The sequence below is a fragment of the Martes martes genome, assembly GCF_963455335.1.
Source record: "Martes martes genome assembly, chromosome: 15".
NCBI classification, from domain to species: domain Eukaryota; kingdom Metazoa; phylum Chordata; class Mammalia; order Carnivora; family Mustelidae; genus Martes; species Martes martes.
In genome coordinates this window covers 64,877,718-64,893,357 of record NC_137903.1, presented here as the reverse complement: position 1 = coordinate 64,893,357, position 15,640 = coordinate 64,877,718, and the positions used below count along the sequence as shown (strand labels likewise).

At 35.5% G+C, this 15,640-nt stretch overlaps 1 protein-coding gene across 3 annotated transcripts in view; it reads left to right on the top strand.

Annotated features, from left to right (window-relative positions):
• SUCO (SUN domain containing ossification factor) overlaps positions 1–15,640 on the top strand; it is a 95,201-nt gene that overhangs the window by 74,539 nt on the left and 5,022 nt on the right. For all 3 annotated transcript variants that reach the window (XM_080823824.1, XM_080823823.1, XM_080823822.1), the window contains 3 exons: positions 319–423; positions 1,969–2,123; positions 2,597–2,688. In XM_080823824.1, coding sequence (XP_080679950.1) covers positions 319–423; positions 1,969–2,123; positions 2,597–2,688 — 352 coding nt within the window. The remainder of the gene's footprint in view (positions 1–318; positions 424–1,968; positions 2,124–2,596; positions 2,689–15,640) is intronic.

The following is a 15,640-nucleotide window of genomic DNA, read 5'->3' as shown; positions in this document are numbered from 1 at the left end:
CATACAGCTGACTATATGCTGGTTTATGCATATGGAGCTGATGTTAACTTGAAAAGTAATTTGTTAATATACAGTAATCCAAATGGTAGCAATAAATAGCAAAATGGTTTTTTGGAGAGCTAAGGAGAGGGAGGGTTCAGCATTTTTTGTTTTTTAAAAATTTCTGGTCACACTTTACAATATTGATTCATTAAAAACTTGTATTAATATATTTTTTTTCTTGAGGAACTTAGTAATTTTACTGGAACTTATACAGTTATATAATGTACAGATAAAACTTTCATACACACAAAAATAATATTTCTTCCTTTATCATAGGATCAGCGGCAAACTGAAGCCATCCAGTTATTACAGGCACAGCTGACCAACATGACACAGCTTGTGTCAAACTTATCAACAACAGTGGCAGAATTAAAACGCGAGGTATTGTTATTGCTGATTTTGTAAGACACACTGCATATATAGAGGTTGTTATAAAGGCAGGCTTGTTAAGAACATGGTATCTAAGAACTTCAACCAAACAAAATGGTCAATTTATAGAGCACTTCTTCAGAATACCAGAATATGGCATTTTGAAGTTTTGGAAATACACAAATTATGATAATTTTTTGGAAAAGGCATTTGTAGTTTAGGTCTTAACCTAAAATATGGTTATAAAGCAGTTCTATTAGGCCTTTTGCAAACCACTGATATGTCATTTTCAGTTTATAAAGGCTTATTGGATTGCTTAATAAAGCAAAATATTTACTGATTTAGTAAGTATTTCTTGAGCATCCATTGTATATGGGTGTGAGCTGTATAGTCCTTGGAGTGTATAGCAGTGAGTATCTTTGGCACTGCACAGAGCCTCTCTTCTGGGGGGAGAGGGAATACTTACAGTAAATATATGTGAGGGACAGTGGAATGCAGAATGAAATGTGTGTGTATGGAGTGGTGTGGTAAGGGTTGCTCCTTTAGCTACGGTGGTTTTGGAAAGCTTATCTGAGGCAGTGGCATTAGAACTTGAGTGCTCAACATGGGGCCTCGGGTCAGAACAGACCTGTTACTAGCCACACTAGGGCAAAGGACCCACGATTGGAAACAGTGTGATGTGTTTAGTTGGCCTGGCTGGAGCAGAACGAGGGAAAGGAGGGTAAGAAGTACCTTCAGGGTATGGTGGGGCTCAGGTTATGGAGGCCTGTGTAGGCAATTTAGAGTTTGAACTTTATTCTAATCATTGCAACTCATTGGAAAGTATTAAGAAGTGATGGGGGTCATCTCATGGATGATACGTTGAGAAACTCCCCATTTGTTGCTCTGGAGAATTGCCTCTTAGGGAAGAGTGAAAGCAGAAGTGGGGAGGATACCAGTTAGGATGTGGTCGCAGTAACCTGGGTGAGGTGATCCTGATTTGGACTCGGGTTTTAGAAGTGGAGAACATTGTGAAGTTGTTGATTCAGGAAATATTTAAGAGAAGGACAAGCCTTGATGAAAGATTGGATGTGTGGGATGGGGAACTAAGGATGACCCCATGTTTTTTGCTTAAATAACTGGGCAATTAGACTAGGTAGGAGCAAGATTTTTTTTTTTTCTCCCCAAGTAGGAGATAGTACAGATGGAAAAACACAGCAAATGCAGCAAAATGCTAACTATTGGTGAACGTAGTTGAAAGGCATGAATATATTCATTGCTATTTTTTTAAAGTTTTCCATAGGTTTGAAAATATTTAAAGATTTGTAGCAGGGGGAAGAAGACAGAGTCTAAGACATTACCTCAGTAGTACATTTTCTAAGAGCATGCCATGCATTTTTTGGTTTTGAAACACATTAAAAAATGTTTAAAATGATTTGTTCTTTGAATTTTATATCTCACAGTATTTTTCCTTAATAAAATTTTAAAATAATCTAATAATAAAATATAATAATACAATATTTAATATTACTATAATATATAAAATATATAATAACTAAATCCTTTTTCTCCTCTCAGGTTTCAGATCGACAAAGCTATCTTGTCATATCTTTGGTTCTCTGTGTTGTCTTGGGACTAATGCTTTGTATGCAGCGCTGTCGAAACACCTCTCAGTTTGATGGAGATTATATTTCGAAACTTCCTAAAAGTAATCAATATCCAAGCCCTAAAAGGTAATGTCAGCATTTTATTTCACATTTTTTACCATGTGTTTTTTTATATTTTTGAGAAATTTGACTGAATAAGGGAATACTGAGACAATTTCTTTTCTCCATATGATATTTAAAAATTGCCGTGTTAAAACAACATTGGAATTAGCAAGAGAGTCCTGTAGCTGGAAGGTTCTATAGACTGGAATAAAGAAAACATTAATAAGAAGTACATAAACCATTAAAATATTTTGGTTGTGAAGGATGCTTGAATGTGGAATTCAAAGGAGAGGATAATAGGTATTTTAATATAGCACCTTTTAGAGAATGATACTTAATTTTTTTTACATGTAATAGCAGTAACTGGAGTTTTACATTAGAGATTGGTATTCTGTGGCATGTTCAGTTCTCAGTAGCTTCCATCAGGCCCCAGCTGCAGAGTAAATTATATGTAGTTTACTCATTGTGCCCAGTGTTGATTTTTCTTCATGTTTTAGGTGTTTCTCGTCTTATGATGATATGAATTTGAAAAGGAGAACTTCATTCCCACTCATCAGATCCAAGTCTCTACAGTTAACTGGCAAAGAAGGTAGATTTTTATGCCATGTTTATATATAAACATGAATCTAGCTCACTTCTGCATACGTATAATGTTAGTGCTGTGTTCAGAACCATCTGCAACAGAATAATGGGTATAAGTAACCTTTGTGTTTGTGCTGCGTCAAAGCCACCTTATCACTTTCACACTTTCTGTCTGTCTTTATTCCTAAAAGCCCAGAGGGTGGGGAAGGGGGGCTTAGTTTAATTAGCCATTGGTAGCTTTGTTTGCACATGCTCCTGTTTAGAAGTATTTCTTTTTAGAAAGGGATGTTTGAGAAAGTTCAACAGATTTGGAAAACCTGAATGTGCTCCCATAGCGTCCTGTGCTTATCTGCCTCCTCTTCTTGTACAGGTAGGACCCCTTTCGTCTCTAGTTGAGGACTGTGAGGCACTTTCTGGAAAAAAAAAATCTAGTTTATCTCTTTTTTATAGGCCAGGGTCTATAATAGCATTCCATTGTCTAACACTCAGTGAATACTTAAACTTAAATGAATGAATTTGTACTGAGTGGCTATTTTTCTGTATCAGTTCTTTCATAATTAGCACTTCCCAAGACTTAGCTTTATAGCAGTATTAAAATAACCAAGTTAATTGTATATTTCAATTAGGATTGTTTTCTTAATAATTACTAGCTTCTCTTTCCTTAGGATTTAGTAACAGCAGCATGTTTCAATTGATTAGATCATTCGAGTAATCATTGCTGAGCATTGATGATTTACTGTTATCACAAAGTTCACAGATACAGCCTATTATATGTGTGTTTGCTTAACACTAGTAAATCTCTTATTCCTTCCTGTTTTTTTCTTTCTTTTTTTGTTCTTTTGGGTGATTTTCTTTTATAACTTACATTTTTAACTTAAGTGTTAGGTGTTAAGAAAATGTAATTGTTATGTGTAAAGCTTGATGAATTTTCATAAACCAAATGAACACACCTGTGTGACCAACACCCAGACTGAGAGAACATTATCCAGCATCCCGGCAACTTCTTGTGCTCTTTTAGTCACTGTCCATCCCATCCCAGGGTAGCCACCGTTTTGATCTCTGACTTTTGATGTAGTGATGTTGAACATCTTTTCATGTGCTTTGGGACATTTGTAAATCATCTTTGGAGAAATGTCCTTTTAAATTTAATTTAAATTTAAATTAATTTAAAAGACTTTTTCTTTAATTTTTTTTGTTGTTAATTTCTCCAATGTCATGAAGTTTCCTCATGTTTTCTTGTAGGAATTGTACAGTTTTACATCTTATATTTAGGTCTTTAATCCATTTTGAGTTAACTTATGTATATTGTGGAAAATAGGGTTCACCTTCATTCTTTTACATGTCAATATCCAGTTTTCCCAGAACTATTTGTTGAAGAAACTGTTTTTCCTCATTGACTGGTCTTGTTACTTTTGTTGAAGATTATTTGACTGTATGTGTGAGTTTATTTCGGGGTCCTTTATTATTTTGGTCTGTTTACCAGTCTTTATGCCAGTATCACACTGTTTGTTTTGTTTTATTTTGTTTAAAGATTTATTTATTTGAGAGAGAGACAGAAAATGGTGGGGGTGGGGGACAGAAGGACAGAGAGAGAGAATCTTTTCTACCTTTTTTTAAAAAATATTTTATTTATTTTTTCGACAGAGAGAGATCACAAGTAGGCAGAGAGGCAGGCAGAGAGAGAGAGGAGGAAGCAGGCTCCCTGCCAAGGAGTGAGCCCGATGTGGGGCTCGATCCCAGGATTCTGGGATCATGACCTGAGCCGAAGGCAGAGGCTTTAACCCTCTCAGCCTCCCACGCGCCCCAGAGAGAGAGAATCTTAAGCAGACTTTGTGCTCAGTGTAGAGCCCCATGTGGGGCTCGATCTTACAACTCTAAGATAACGATCTGAGCTGAAACCAAGAGCTGGACACCTAACTGACTGTGCCACCTAGGCACTCCGGTACTACACTGTTTTATTTTGTTTCGTTTTTAAGATTAATTTATTTGAGAGAGAGAGAGAGAGAGAGAGAGAGTGGCAGGGAGGGACAAAGGAATAGGGGGAGAGAGTCTTAAGCAGACTCCATGCTGAGCGTAGAGCCCGACACCAGGATTGGATCTCATGACACTGAGCAGAAACCAAGAGTCCTATGATTAACTGACTGTGCTACCCAAGTATCCCAGTACAGCACTGTTTTGATGACTATAGCTTTGTGACGTGTTCTGAAATCAGGAAGTATGAATCCTCAAACTTTATTCTTTTTAAAAATGGTTTGGCCTATTTGAGGTTGTTTGAGAAGTGATAAAAATTTTAGGATTTTTTTTTCTACTTCAGCGAAAAAATATTGTTGGAATTTTGATAGGGATTGTGCTGAATCTGTATATCATTTGACAGTATGGACATCTTAACAATATTAAGTGTTCCACACATGAATGTGAGATGTTTTCTCATTTGTGTCGTCTTTTTTATTTTTTTAAAGATTTTATTTATTTATTTGACAGAGGGAGACACAGCAAGAGAGGGAACACAAGCAGGGGGAGGGGGAAAGGGAGAGGGAGAAGCAGGCTTCCCACTGAGCAGGGAGCCTGATGGGGGGCTCGATCCCAGGACCCTGGGATCGTGACCTGAACTAAAGGCAGTTGCTTAACAACTGAGCCACCCAGGTACCCCTGTGTCTTCTGTTATAAATTTGTTTGTATATTCTTTAATTTCTTTTGTCAATATTTTGTAGTTTTCCTTACAGTTTCTTAGGCATATCCCTAAGTATTTTATTCTTTTCGATACTATTGTACATGGAATTGTTTTCTTAATTTCCTTTTTGGATTGTTCAATGTTAAAAGTATAGAAGTGCAGCTGGTTTTTTTGTGCTTTGATTTTGTGTCCTTCAACTTTGCTGAATCCATCAGCAGTTTTTTAATGCAGTTCTTAGGATTTTTTGTATATGAGATCATGTCATCTCTGAACAGAGATCATTTTACTTCCTTTTGTCCAATGTGGGGTGGGTGGGAAGAGGGAGAGAGAATTCCAAGCAGCTCCACGCCTAGCCCAGAGCCCAACAACCCTGAGATCATGACCTGAGCCAAAATCAAGAGTACGAGGCTTAACTGACTCAGCCACCCAGGCAACTCCCCTTTTGTCCGATTTGGTTGCCTTTTATTTCCTTTCTTGCCTAATTGCTCTGACTGGGACTTCCAGTACTAAGTTGAATAGAAGAGAGCTGGCATCCTTGTCTTGTTCCTGATCTTAGAGGAAAAGCTTTCAGTCTTTCATCATTATTATGTCAGCTATAGGCTTTTTCATAAATGGCCTTTAATATGTTGAGGTTTCCTTTTGTTCTTAATTTATTGAGTATTGTTATCATGAAAGGTGTTGAATCTTGTCATATGCTTTTTCTACATCAGTTGGGATGATCATGTATGTGGCTTCTGTCCTTCATTCTTTTATTTTTTTATTATTTTAAAATTTTATTTATTTATTTGACAGAGAGAAAGAGAGAGAGATCACAAGTAGGCAGAGAGGCAGGCAGAGAGAGAGAGGGGGAAGCAGGCTTCCTGCTGAGCAGAGAGCCCCAGGCGGGGCTCGATCTCAGGACCTTGAGATCATGACCTGACCTGAAGGCAGAGGCTTAACCCACTGAGCCACCCAGGCACCCCTGTCCTTCATTCTTTTAATGTGTATTACATTGATTGATGTTCATATGTTGAATCATTCTTGTTATTCTAGAAATTTCCATTTATGTAATATCCTTTTAATGTGCTATCAAATTTCCTTTGCTTATATTTCATTGAAGATTTTTGTATCAGTATTCATTAGGGATATCGGTCTGTAGTTTTTCTGTAGTGCCTTTGTCTGGCTTTGGTATCAGGGTAATTCTGGTTATATAGAATGAGTTTGGAAGTGTTCCCTCTCCGGATTTTTGGAAGAGTTTCAAGAATTGGTGTTAGTTCTTCTTTAAATGTTTGGTAGAATTCTTTAATGGAACTATCTAGTTGGGGGCTTTTCTTTGTTGAAAGGTTTTGATTATTGATTCAGTCTCCTTACTTGTTATTGGTCTGTTGATATTTTCTCTTTCTTCATGATTTATTCTTGATATGTGTTGCTAGGAATTTATCCATTTCTTCTAGGTTTCCAATTTTTTGGAGTACAGTTGTTCATAGTAGTCTCTTACAATCATTTTTCTGTGGCTTGGTTGTAATACTCCATGTCTTATTATTATATATCCTAGGATTTTGTACAAAGTTGATACGGATTAATACAGAATTAACAAATTACATAATCTCTTGCCTGCTAAGTATTTGAGATAATAATGGGGCTTAGATAATCCATGTTTTAACTTAACATTAATTCATTTTAAGTCTTATTCTCTTAGTGTCCTTCTCTCTCTTCATCAGATTTATACTTTGATTTGCAACTCTCACTTTGGTTGACAAACCAGGTGGACCAAAATTGTTTCAATTTTTTTGTAACACATTTTTACTGTGAAATATAAGGGAAACGAAAAACAAAAATTTGCATAAACTAGAATGTACAACTTGTAAAGTAATTATAAAGTGAAAGCCTGTGTAGCTAACATTCAGATCAAGGAGTAGAACAAGATGGGCATTCTTGGTGTTGCTTCTCCCAGAAATAGCTATCTTGACTTTTGAAATAATCATATGCTTGATTTTCTTAATAATTTTACCATCAGTGTTTGGATCCCTCACAGTGTAATATAAGTTTTGCCTGATTTTGAGCTTTTGATAAATTGAATCATACCATATATAAACATTTTTGTCTTCAGCATTCTGTTGGGAGATACATATACACCATTGCATCCCATTTCAGTATTGTATACTGTTTCAGTAGCTAATTCACAGTGAATTTATCCATTCTACTATTGCTTAGCTTGGGGCTATTAATGCTGCTGTAAACATGCATTTGTATACTGGAACATAGTTGTATGAATTTCTCTATATTCTCTATATCTCTATATCTCTATATTCTCTCTCTGTCTCTCTCTATATATATCTATATTCTCTCTCTCTCTCTCTCTCTATATATATATATATATTCTCTATATCTCTATATTCTCTATATTCTCTAGGAATATTACCTAGGTGTAATACTGCTGGATTATAGAGAATGCTGATCTGCAAGTCATCAGATAATGGCAGGCTTTTCCAAAGTGGCCATAAAACAGTTTGTGCTTTGACCAGTGCTGTGGGGATTTCCATTATTCTGCATTCTTGCCAACAAACACTTAGGATTCTTAGGTTTTAAAGTGTTCATTGACCTCAGTGAAGTTGTGATTTGCATTTACCTGATTACTAATGAAGTTGAACATCTTTATTTATGCCTTTTGGTTATTTGACTTTCCTGGGCAATTTTAAGGTTTTGCCTGTTCTTCTTTTGGGTTGTTTATATCTTTTGTAGTGGTATATAATTATTTTTAAGATTTTGATCCTAGTCATTGATTAAGTATGTTGCAGATATCTTATTTTGCTTTGAAACTTGTGTTTTATATGGAGTTTTTTTTTTAAATAAGAGAAGCTCCTCTTAACGTTAGTGTAATCAAATGTATAAATTTTCCCCCATTATGGTTAGCTTTTTATCTCCTGTTGAAACAGAATTTTTTGCCCTAAGTTTATGGATGATATTCTCTTACAATTTCTTTTAAATATTTACTTCAGTTTTTATTGTTAGGTCTTTAATCTACCTGGAATTTATTATTATTTTTCTTTTATGTTTGGTGTTAGGTAGGAATTCCAGTGTATAATTTTATATGAATTTTCAATTGTTTCAGGTTTCTTCGCCATTATGGCTCTTTATCTTTCCATATAGATTTGGAATCCTCTGTTAAATGTTTCATTGTAAACAAAATTTGATTGAGATTACACTGATTGCATATCAATTTGGGAAGGATATAGCATATCCCTTTTTACTCGAAAAGGGTCAAACTTTTGGGAGCTTTATTCCTAGAATATTTTTTGATGCTGTTGTAAATTGTATCATGGGCATGCATGTGAGTATTTGTGTGTTTATTGATGGTATGTAGAAATACAATAGATTTTGGTGCTGTTGATTGAGGTTAGCTCTGTGCTTACTGATTGCTTTCTGGATCTGTCCATTTCTGATAGAGGGGCATTATAAGCGTCCAGCCATATAATGGGTTCATGTGTTCCTTCCTTCTTGCAGTACTGTTAGTTTTGCCTTACATATTTTGACACTCTGTTGTGAGGCACATACGCATTAAGGATTGTTATCCTTAATGTAAGATTAAGTCTTCTTGGAGTATTGACCTCTTATCATTATGAAATGGTCCTCTTTATCCCCGGTAACTTCGTTGTTCTGAAATCTGCTCTGTCTGAAATTAATATACCGAATCCTGTTTTCTTTTGATTTGTGTTAGCATATCTTTCTTTATCTTTTCGTCTATATCTATATTTAAAGTGTGTTTCTTGTGAAAATAATCCCATTTACAGTTGTACCAAAAATAATAAAATACCTGGGATAAACCTAACCAAGGAGGTGCAACACCTGTATTCTAAAAACTATAAAACACTAATAAAAGAAATTGAAGGTGACACAAATGGAGAGATGGTCCCTGCTCATGGGTTGGAAGAACCAATATTGTTAAAATGTCCATACTACCCAAAGCAATCTATAGATTTAATGCAACCCTGATCAAAATATCAACATTTTTCGCAAAACTGGAACAAATAATACTAAAATTTGTATGGAACCACAAAGATCCCAAATAGCCAAAGCAATCTTGAAAAAGAACAAAGCTGAAGATATCACAATCCCAGATTTCAAGATATACTACAAAGCCATAGTAATCAAAACAATATGGTACTAGCGCAAATATAGGTAAGTGGAACAGAGTAGAGAGCTAAGAAATAAACCCATGCCTGTATGATCAGCAGGAATATACAGTGGGAAAGACACAGTCTTTTCAACAGATGGTTCTGGGAAAACCAGAAAACTACTGGCAAAAGAATGAAACTGGACTGCTTTCCTACATCATACACAAAAAAACCCTGAAAATGGATTAAAGATCTGAATGTGAGATCTGAAACTGTAAAGCTCCTGGAAGAAAACATAGGCAGTAATTTCTTTGACTTTGACCATAGAAACATTTTTCTATATATGTCTCCTTAGGCAAGGGAAACAAAAGCAAAATAAAACTATTGGGACTATGCCAAAATAAAAAGCTTTTGTATAGTAATGGAAACCATCAACAAAATGACAAGGCAGCCTACTGAGTGTGAGAAGATATTTGCAAATGATATATCTGATAAGGAGTTAATAGCCAAAAAATACAAAGAACTTACACAATTCAACACCAAAGAAATCCCCAAATAATCCAGTTAAAAGTGGACAGAGGCCCTGAAGAGATATTTTTCCAGAGGAGACATACAGATAACCAACAGACACATGAAAACATGCTTAACATCACTAATCATCAGGGAAATGCAAATCAAAACCATAAAGAGATAACCACCTCAGAATGTCTAAAATCAAAAACACAAGAAACAATAAGTGTTAGTGAGGATATGAAGAAAAAGGAACCTCATGCATGTTGGCGGGAATGCAAACTGGTATAACCATTGGGGAAAACAGTATGGAGTTTCCTCAAAAAAATTAAAAATAGAATTACTAGATGATCCAGTAATTCTATTACTGGCTGTTTACCCAAAGAAAATGAAAACACTAGGGGCACCTGGGTGGCTCAGTGGGTTAAAGCCTCTGCCTTCGGCTCGGGTCATGATCCCGAGGTCCTGGGGTCGAGCCCCACATCGGGCTCTCTGCTCGGCAGGGAGCCTGCTTCCCCTCCTCTCTCTGCCTGCTTGTGATCTCTGTCTGTCAAATAAATAAATAACAATCTTTAAAAAAAAAAAAGAAAAGAAAATGAAAACACTAATTCGAAAAGATATATGCACCTCTGTGTTTATTGCAGCATTATTTACAATTGCCTAGTTATGGAAATGTCCATCCATAGATGAATGGATTAAGATGTGGGGTGTGTGTGTGTGTGTGTGTGTGTGTGTGTGTGTGTGTGTATACACACACACACACACACATACACACAATGGAACATTACTCAGTCTTTTTTTTTTTTTTTAAAGATTTTATTTATTTATTTGACAGATAGAGATCGCAAGTAGGCAGAGAGAGAGGAGGAAGCAGGTTCCCCGCTGAGCAGAGAGCCTGATGTGGGGCTCGATCCCAGAACTCTGGGATCATGACCTGAGCGAGAGGCAGAGGCTTTAACCCACTGAGCCACCCAGGTGCCCCGAACATTACTCAGTCTTAAGAAAGAATGAGATCTTGTCATTTGCAACAACATGAATGGAGCTAGAAAGTATAATGCTAAGTGAAATAAATCAGAGAAAGACAAATGCTGTATGATTTCACTCATATGTGGAATATAAGAAACAGGAAAAACAGAGACAGACTCTTAGATATACAGAATGAACTAATGGTTGCGAGAGGGGAGATGGTTGGAGGATGAGTGAGTGAAATAGGTAGAGGGGATTAAGAGTACACTTATCATGATGAGCACTGAGGGAGTAATGTATAGTACTTTTGAATCATTATACTATATAACACTGTATAAATTTTTTTAAACATTAAAGCCAGTTTCTTGTAAACAACATACAGTTGAATCACGTGTTTTGTTCCATTCTTAAAATCTGTGAATTGGTATATTTAGACCATTTATGTTTAAAGTGGTTGTTGATATAGTTGTATTAATATTTACAGTTATTGTTTGTTATCTTTGTTCCATTTTCGTCGTTCATACTTTTTTCTGCCTTTTATACTTAAAGTTCAGCATTGTATATAATTCCATATTTTCTCCTTTCATAGCATGTATTCTTTTACTTTCTCTTGTGGTTGCCCTGGACTTTGCAATATACATTTACAACTAATCCAAATCCACTTTCAGATAACACTGTACCACTTCATAGGTAGTACAACTATTTTGTAATAACAAGATACTTCTTTTTCTTCTTTTCTTTTGTCAGAATACTGCTAATTTCTCCCATCCATTCCTTATATCATTGCTGTCATTCACTTGCACATAAGCATGTGTGTGTGTGTGTGTGTGTGTGTGTGTGTGTGTATTCCTTTTCTTTATGTAGATCTCAGTTTCTGACCTGTGTCGTTCTCCAGTTTTCCAAAAAACCACTTTTTAACATTTCTTGCAAGGTTTCCTGGCATAATTTCCCTCAATTTTTTGCTTGTCCAAGAAGGATAATTTTTGTAGGATATAGAATTCTAGATTAGTGTGTTTTTTCTCTCAATACTTTGAATATTTCACTCCACCCTCTTGTTTGCATGATTTCTGAGAAGTCAAATGTAACATGTCTTTGTTTTTCTTTAGGGTAAGGTGTGTTTTTCTTCTTTTTCAAGAGTTTCTCTGTATCTTTGAACTTTTTGGAGTTCGTATATGATATGCCTAGGTGTAGTATTTTTGGCATTTATCCTGTTTTTGTGTTGTCTGAGCTTCCTAGATCTAAGGTTTGGTGTCTGACATTAATTTGGGGAAATTGTCATTCATTATTACTTGAAATACTTCTTTTGTTCCTTTCTCTCATTCTTTCCTTCTGGTATTCTCATTACTCATATATTATACATTTTACAGTTGACCTACACTTTTTTGGATATTCTGTTCTGTGTCTTTTTCTTTTTTCCCTTTTCTCTTTAATTTTAGAAGTTCCATTGTCATATCATAAAGCTCAGTGTTTTTTGCTCAACTGTGTTTAGTCTACCAGTGAACTCATCAAAGGCATTCTTCATTTTTGTTACTGTGTTTGCTCTAGTGTTTCTTTTTTATCCTTCATTAGAACTTTTCTGCCTACATTATCCATCTATTCTTGCATGTTGTCTACTTTTCTACATTAAAGGCCTTAGCATATTAATCATAATTTTTAAAAATTCCTGGTCTGATAATTCCACCATTCTTGTCATCTAACTCTGGTTCTCATGCTTGTTTAGTCTCTTTGAACTGTGTTCTTTGCTTTCTTAAGAAATGCCTTGTAATTTTTTTTGTTTTGAAAGGTGGGAGGGACATGATGTACTTGGTAAAAGGAACTGTGGTAAACAGACCTTTCATAATGTGGTGGTGAGATGTGGTGGTAGAAGAAACATTCTGGACTCCTGTTATTAGGTCTAAATCTTTTGGTGGGCCTTTGTCCTTGGACTGTTCACTTCATTAGTGCTTCTCGGGTTTCCCCTTTCCCTTAGACAGGTCAGGCTCTGATAAAACACCAGCAGGTTCAGCTCTACTAAAATAGTTCTCCTAAAGTCAGTCCTTGTTAAGAAGAACAGAGTACTCTGGAATATTTCAAAGAGCTTCTGGAGGTAAAACTCACAGAAGTATAGAAGCTCCACTCAGACGGGTATCCTCCTTGGTCTTTCTAACTTAAGGATTTATCCACGCTGAGCATCCATCAATATATCAATTAATGTAGTTCAAGTTTTCGTACACAGGCACTGGTTCCCACAGAGGTTTCTGTGTATCTGCCTGTCTCTGAGTTTTGGGAGAGTCATTCGTCGTGTGACCTCACTTTTCCGAAGATACGTGAAGAGTTGATTTTTCAGTTTGTTTAGCTTTTTACTTGTTGTTAGGACAGAATGGCAGCTTCCATGAATACAGGCGCACTTTTTGAGACTAAAGACAACTTTGTTTCTTCCTTTCCAATCCTTAACAGATTTTATTTCCTTTGTTTCCCTAACTGTTGTGGCTAGCGTTTTAGCAGCGTTGAATAGATTTAGCTGATAGGGACCTTTGTCTTGTTCCCATTCTTAAAGGAAAACTCTTAGTGTTAAGTATTATATTTGTCATAGATGTTCTGTAGATACCCATTATCTAAGGAAGTTCCTCTCAGTTTGCTAATAATTCCTCTCCCCCGGGAATCTGTTTTATCTTACCAGATACTTTTTTAGCTTCTTTTAAGATGATCATTTCAGATCTGTTATTAAAATGAATTATACTAACCAGCTTTCTAGAGTCACATTTTTATTACATACTAAATACAAGTTGGTCATGATATTAATGTGTGTGTGTTGTGTTCATATTATTATTTTCACATAATTCTGTTTGATACTCTAGGGATTTTGCTACCTATTCATGAATAAGGCTGGCATGTAGTTTTTTATTTCTCACACTGTTGGGTTTTGGTGTGTAAGGTGTATAAAATCAGATGGGCAGTGCTCTTATTTTTAGTTCTCAGGAAGAGTTAAAGATTATAATTATTTCTTTTTTGAATTTTTAGTCACATAGGTCCAGAATTTTCCTTGTAAGAGGAGTTTTTGTTATAGGAACTTGATTTTTTTGTCATCTAAATGTTAAAATTTATTAGTGTAAAGATACTCACTTTTATCTATTAACATTTTATTTTTCCTCCCTTTTCCAAAGAGATTTTTTTATTGGAGCTGAGAAGAGATTCTTTTTCTATAATTAGAAGTTGTGCATTATTTTTGACATTTTCTCATACTTTAGAATTTACAAATACTTGTCAAAATCTGCAGTTAATCAGTACTTTTTCCTCTTCTTGGACAGTACCAAGATCTTTTATCCCCAACTTGACTTACATGTTACTCTTTTGTGTATTTAAATTCTATTTTTTTCTTAGTTGTAATTCAACAAGGGATACTATTATTATTTTTCACACTTAACGTTCATTTACATTTATCCACATGTATACCGATTCTTAATTCTTCAGGTCTGCTTTCTGAGAATTTCCATTTGCTGTTGCTTCCCTTCATACTGAAACATGATCTTTTTTTCTTTATTCCTGTTTAAATTTGTTGGGTTCTTTGAATCTCTCAGTTGGTGTCTTTTGTCAAGATTGGAAAATTCTTAACAACCATTATTTTTCCCCCAAAACATTCCCTCTGCCTCGTTCTCTTTTAGAATCCACATTTAATTCAGTATGTTACCATCCTTTTCACTTTAGCTCCCTAAACTCTACTTATTTCCATTCTTTTTGCCTTTCTATGTTATATTTGGGTGATTTCTTCTGAACCGTTTTCCAGACCACACATTCTTCAGCTATCTGTAGTCTGCTGTTAAATTCTTTCATCGAGTTTTTAATGTCATTTATTACATTTTCCATTTCTAGGAGTTCCTTCAGTATTTTTTTAAACATCTAGGCCCCTTTGTTTGTTTGTTTTATTTTTCCTGCAGATATTTTCAAGCTGGTTTTTTATTTAAACATAGTAAGTATACCTGTCTTTATAATCTTATCTTTGATAATTCTAGTATCTTAAGTCTTTGTGAATCTGTTCATTAATTTTGTCTGTAGGCTCTTGCTCAAGGTGCCTCTGGTCTTCTGTGCTTGGTTACCTTTGTGTGTTGGTCCTTCTCTTTGAAAAGTGATTTGTCGGGATAATTAGAGAGCTAGAAGGTAGGTCCTTATGCCAGAGAAAATTTGTGTTTGCTTTGTATTCAGGAATATTTTATGTTAGTGGCATGAGGTTAGTTGGACCACCAGATGATGGGAATTTGGACTGTAAGTCCCTGCATTGCATGGGTTAATTCTTTCTCTGAGGGTAGTTATTTAGAGTCCTAGCTTACAGGGGGATGAGTGAGGGTGTTTTATTAGACTACTACTGTGGGTGGGTCTGGAGATTTTATTTCTGACTCATTCTCTTGATACCATCAGAGCTAAAATTCACATACTCATTCATTGGCAAATGCTGTCAGGACAAAAATGACTTTTGTGTTCCATTTCACTGTCTGGCTTCCTACTTTTATTTCAGATTTGGTCTAGAGATTACCTACTTAATCTTGGCTACTCTTCAGTGCTTTTAGTGATTTTTAAAAAAAATTTAATTCAATTAATTAACATATAGTATATTATTAGTTTCAGAGGTAGAGTTCAGAGGTAGAGGTGATTCATCAGTCTTATATAATACCCATTGCTCATTACGTCACATGCCCTCCTTAAAGTCCCATCACCCACACCCAGTTATACCACCCCCCCATCCC